Source organism: Ostrea edulis, chromosome 1, assembly GCF_947568905.1.
Source record: "Ostrea edulis chromosome 1, xbOstEdul1.1, whole genome shotgun sequence".
Lineage (NCBI taxonomy): Eukaryota > Metazoa > Mollusca > Bivalvia > Ostreida > Ostreidae > Ostrea > Ostrea edulis.
Genome location: NC_079164.1, coordinates 61,882,546 through 61,885,784, shown reverse-complemented (window position 1 = coordinate 61,885,784; position 3,239 = coordinate 61,882,546). Strand labels below are relative to the sequence as shown.

Sequence of the window (3,239 nt, the reverse complement as noted above, 5' to 3'; positions counted from 1 at the left end):
GTATGCTGTCACGCCAGCATGAAGTATGTTGGCGTAAAGAGTCGTAATTCATACTCTCATGTATTTTCCAAAATGAAATTTCTTTCTTTTAATTTAAGTATATCATTATATATAGCGATATACACCAATCATCACAGTTCATATAAACTAAGCTGTTATCGGAAAAGTGCGCACAATACAATTGTCTAAAGATAAATCAAAATTTTTGAGTCCCAATTATTTTGTGAAACAGTTCGTCTCTCTGGCTCTAGAGTGTTTGTCTGATTCGATTTTCTGTGAATTGGATCTTCGCATTTATAATCCTGTCACTGTTCGTACACTATATAACAGAACATTACCATAGCTGACTGAGCAGGTTTGGACAAATCAATTAAGCATGCAGACAAAAATTTAGGAATTTTGAAAATGATTTGCAAATTGTTTAGCCAAGTAAGATTCTGCATGCAGGAGGGGTTGCTCTGCACGTTTTTAGGTTCGTATAATTTTGTCCATGTTAAGATTCAATATATAGTTTAACCGTTTAACTTTTAAGCGTCCAGCTCGTCCTATTCGTCTGTCCCCTATCTCACAGAAATACTTTCTCGGTAAGACGTTTTCTTTCTTTTTTCTTTTTGTTGTTAAACATAACTTAGCGGTACCAAAGATGCATAGCATTGATCTGGTGACGACAAAATGGCGACACTCTCCTTGGATCATCGTTGCAAACCACGGTTTTGAGTCCACACACGCTCCCTCATGATGGAGAGAGTCGATTAGAAGCACCCGTGGGTAACCGACGATGTCCTCGGATTGATAGTGTTGTAAATCTATGCACCCGGAGGAAAAACCACAAAGCTCGTGACTAAACAGACCAGCGCTATGGTAATTTCCCCACGATGGATGCAACGCAATTAAGATATTAAAGATTTCGTATGTATCGAATTCGACCGACCGGTTTGAGCGAATACATGTATGCATGTGTGTTGGAGATCATAGATTTTTGCGAGATTTTCGGTGCTTTTTTTTTTTTTTTTGAAATCCACGAACTCATCGAATATCATACATGTATCTAGATATTCTTATATTGATACATAATTCATATTTATCTCACCCAACTGGATTTCATAAACAGAGCGACTTTTTTATTTTTTTTATTTTTACGCTTTTTCCTGATATGCATTATTTTTTATTTACCTGGGTTAACGTAATACGAAGGCGCTATTTTTCTTAACAAGTCAAGCATAGCTATATCATCAGCATATAGAGAAGCAGACTTCAATTAATCTGTCCAAGCTTAACACCTTTATTCAATGTTTTGACCTGAGTTCCCAAGACTCCTTTATGAACAGTACAAACATCGTGGGTGACAAATAATCTCCCAAGGCCTGTCCCCGGAACTGTATTTAAACCAGATTGCACGATGTTCTCAACATCATCGTTTACATCATCGTCGTCGACTCGTCGTTCTAGATAAGCAATCATAGCTATGGAGGGTACCGGTAATCGTGTTCAAAAATCCAAGCATGTAAACTTGTTAATTGAAACATGCAACCGTGTTAATTTCTGTTTCAACTATATGCATGTTTGTAACTCGGGGGATGTACGTTATGTTTCTCAGAAATGTATACCTCGGTGTTGCACTCTTCATTTGTGTAATCGTTTAATTTTACATTTCTCTTTATATAAAAATGCATCATTGTTTCTTAAATTATACGCGGTCATCCCTACAGTATTTCCGTTTGTAGACTTACTATTCACATAGCTGTACCTTACAACATCGCATCTTACACGTTACAAGTCAACAAATGTCAAGTTTACATGTTTGTCGAATTTCGATATGACCATATATATAGAAAAACATACATTGTTGAAACTGAGAAATTAACACGGTTGCATGTTTCGATTAACAAGGTTACAATGCTTTTGAACACGATTACCCTCCATACACAGATCTAACTATAGAACACGATTACCCTCCATACACAGATCTAACTATAGAACACGATTACCCTCCATACACAGATCTAACTATAGAACACGATTACCCTCCATACACAGATCTAACTATAGAACACGATTACCCTCCATACACAGATCTAACTATAGAACACGATTACCCTCCATACACAGATCTAACTATAGAACACGATTACCCTCCATACACAGATCTAACTATAGAACACGATTACCCTCCATACACAGATCTAACTATAGAACACGATTACCCTCCATACACAGATCTAACTATAGAACACGATTACCCTCCATACACAGATCTAACTGTAGAACACGATTACCCTCCATACACAGATCTAACTGTAGAACACGATTACCCTCCATACACAGATCTAACTATAGAACACGATTACCCTCCATACACAGATCTAACTATAGAACACGATTACCCTCCATACACAGATCTAACTATAGAACACGATTACCCTCCATACACAGATCTAACTATAGAACACGATTACCCTCCATACACAGATCTAACTATAGAACACGATTACCCTCCATACACAGATCTAACTATAGAACGCCCGTCGGTGTGTTGTCACTTTGCCTATATCGGTGTAATGGATAAAAGTGTATTAATTTCCACATCAAATAGTTTAATGTAGTCAAAGAAAATGTAAATGTTGCCACCTATTGTCAGACACACAGAAGATGGTCACAACAATGGCCTACGTGCAAAGGCGAATAGTTACCACCTTACACCAACCAATTAGATCATATGATCCGCTCATCTACTATCGCTATCCTAGTGTAGCGATTGTAGATGAGCGGATCTAATTAGATTGCATCTTACACCGGAATTTGGGGCGTGTCTGTTGCTGAGACTTCTGTCACTCATATAATTTTTTCTCTTTCGTTACGCTGAGGTTTGATAGGTAAGTTGATAGTTTCTTCGATTGACGAAGAGTGCACTTTTAAAAAGAAACTGCATTCTGTCAAATTGTACGGGCGGTGGGGTTTGGTGGGAGTGAGTGGGTTATGTACAGCTGGACTTGCAGATCACAACAGGTCTACACAGGTCTGCAATGCTTCACATGACAATATTCTATAATTTTGAAATCCCCGAATAAAAAGAACACGTGTTATAAAAGTGTATATTGGATGCACCAATGTGTAACGTGTAGTTGATGTTTATTTCTGTCTGAATAGACACAGCTGATACTGACAATTTCACATAAAGAAATCAATTAGATAACAGCAATATTTAAACACATAGGAAGATTAAAACACGATGAAAACAT

The 3,239-nt window shown here is 37.4% G+C and overlaps 1 protein-coding gene across 1 annotated transcript; it reads left to right on the top strand.

Annotated features, from left to right (window-relative positions):
- The first annotated feature begins 1,465 nt into the window (after nucleotides 1-1,465).
- Nucleotides 1,466-2,603, top strand: LOC130047987 (annexin A7-like). Its single transcript, XM_056143885.1, has 2 exons — nucleotides 1,466-1,478; nucleotides 1,891-2,603. The coding sequence occupies exons 1-2, from the start codon at nucleotides 1,466-1,468 to the stop codon at nucleotides 2,601-2,603; spliced, it is 726 nt and encodes a 241-aa protein (XP_055999860.1).
- Nucleotides 2,604-3,239: the final 636 nt, after the last annotated feature.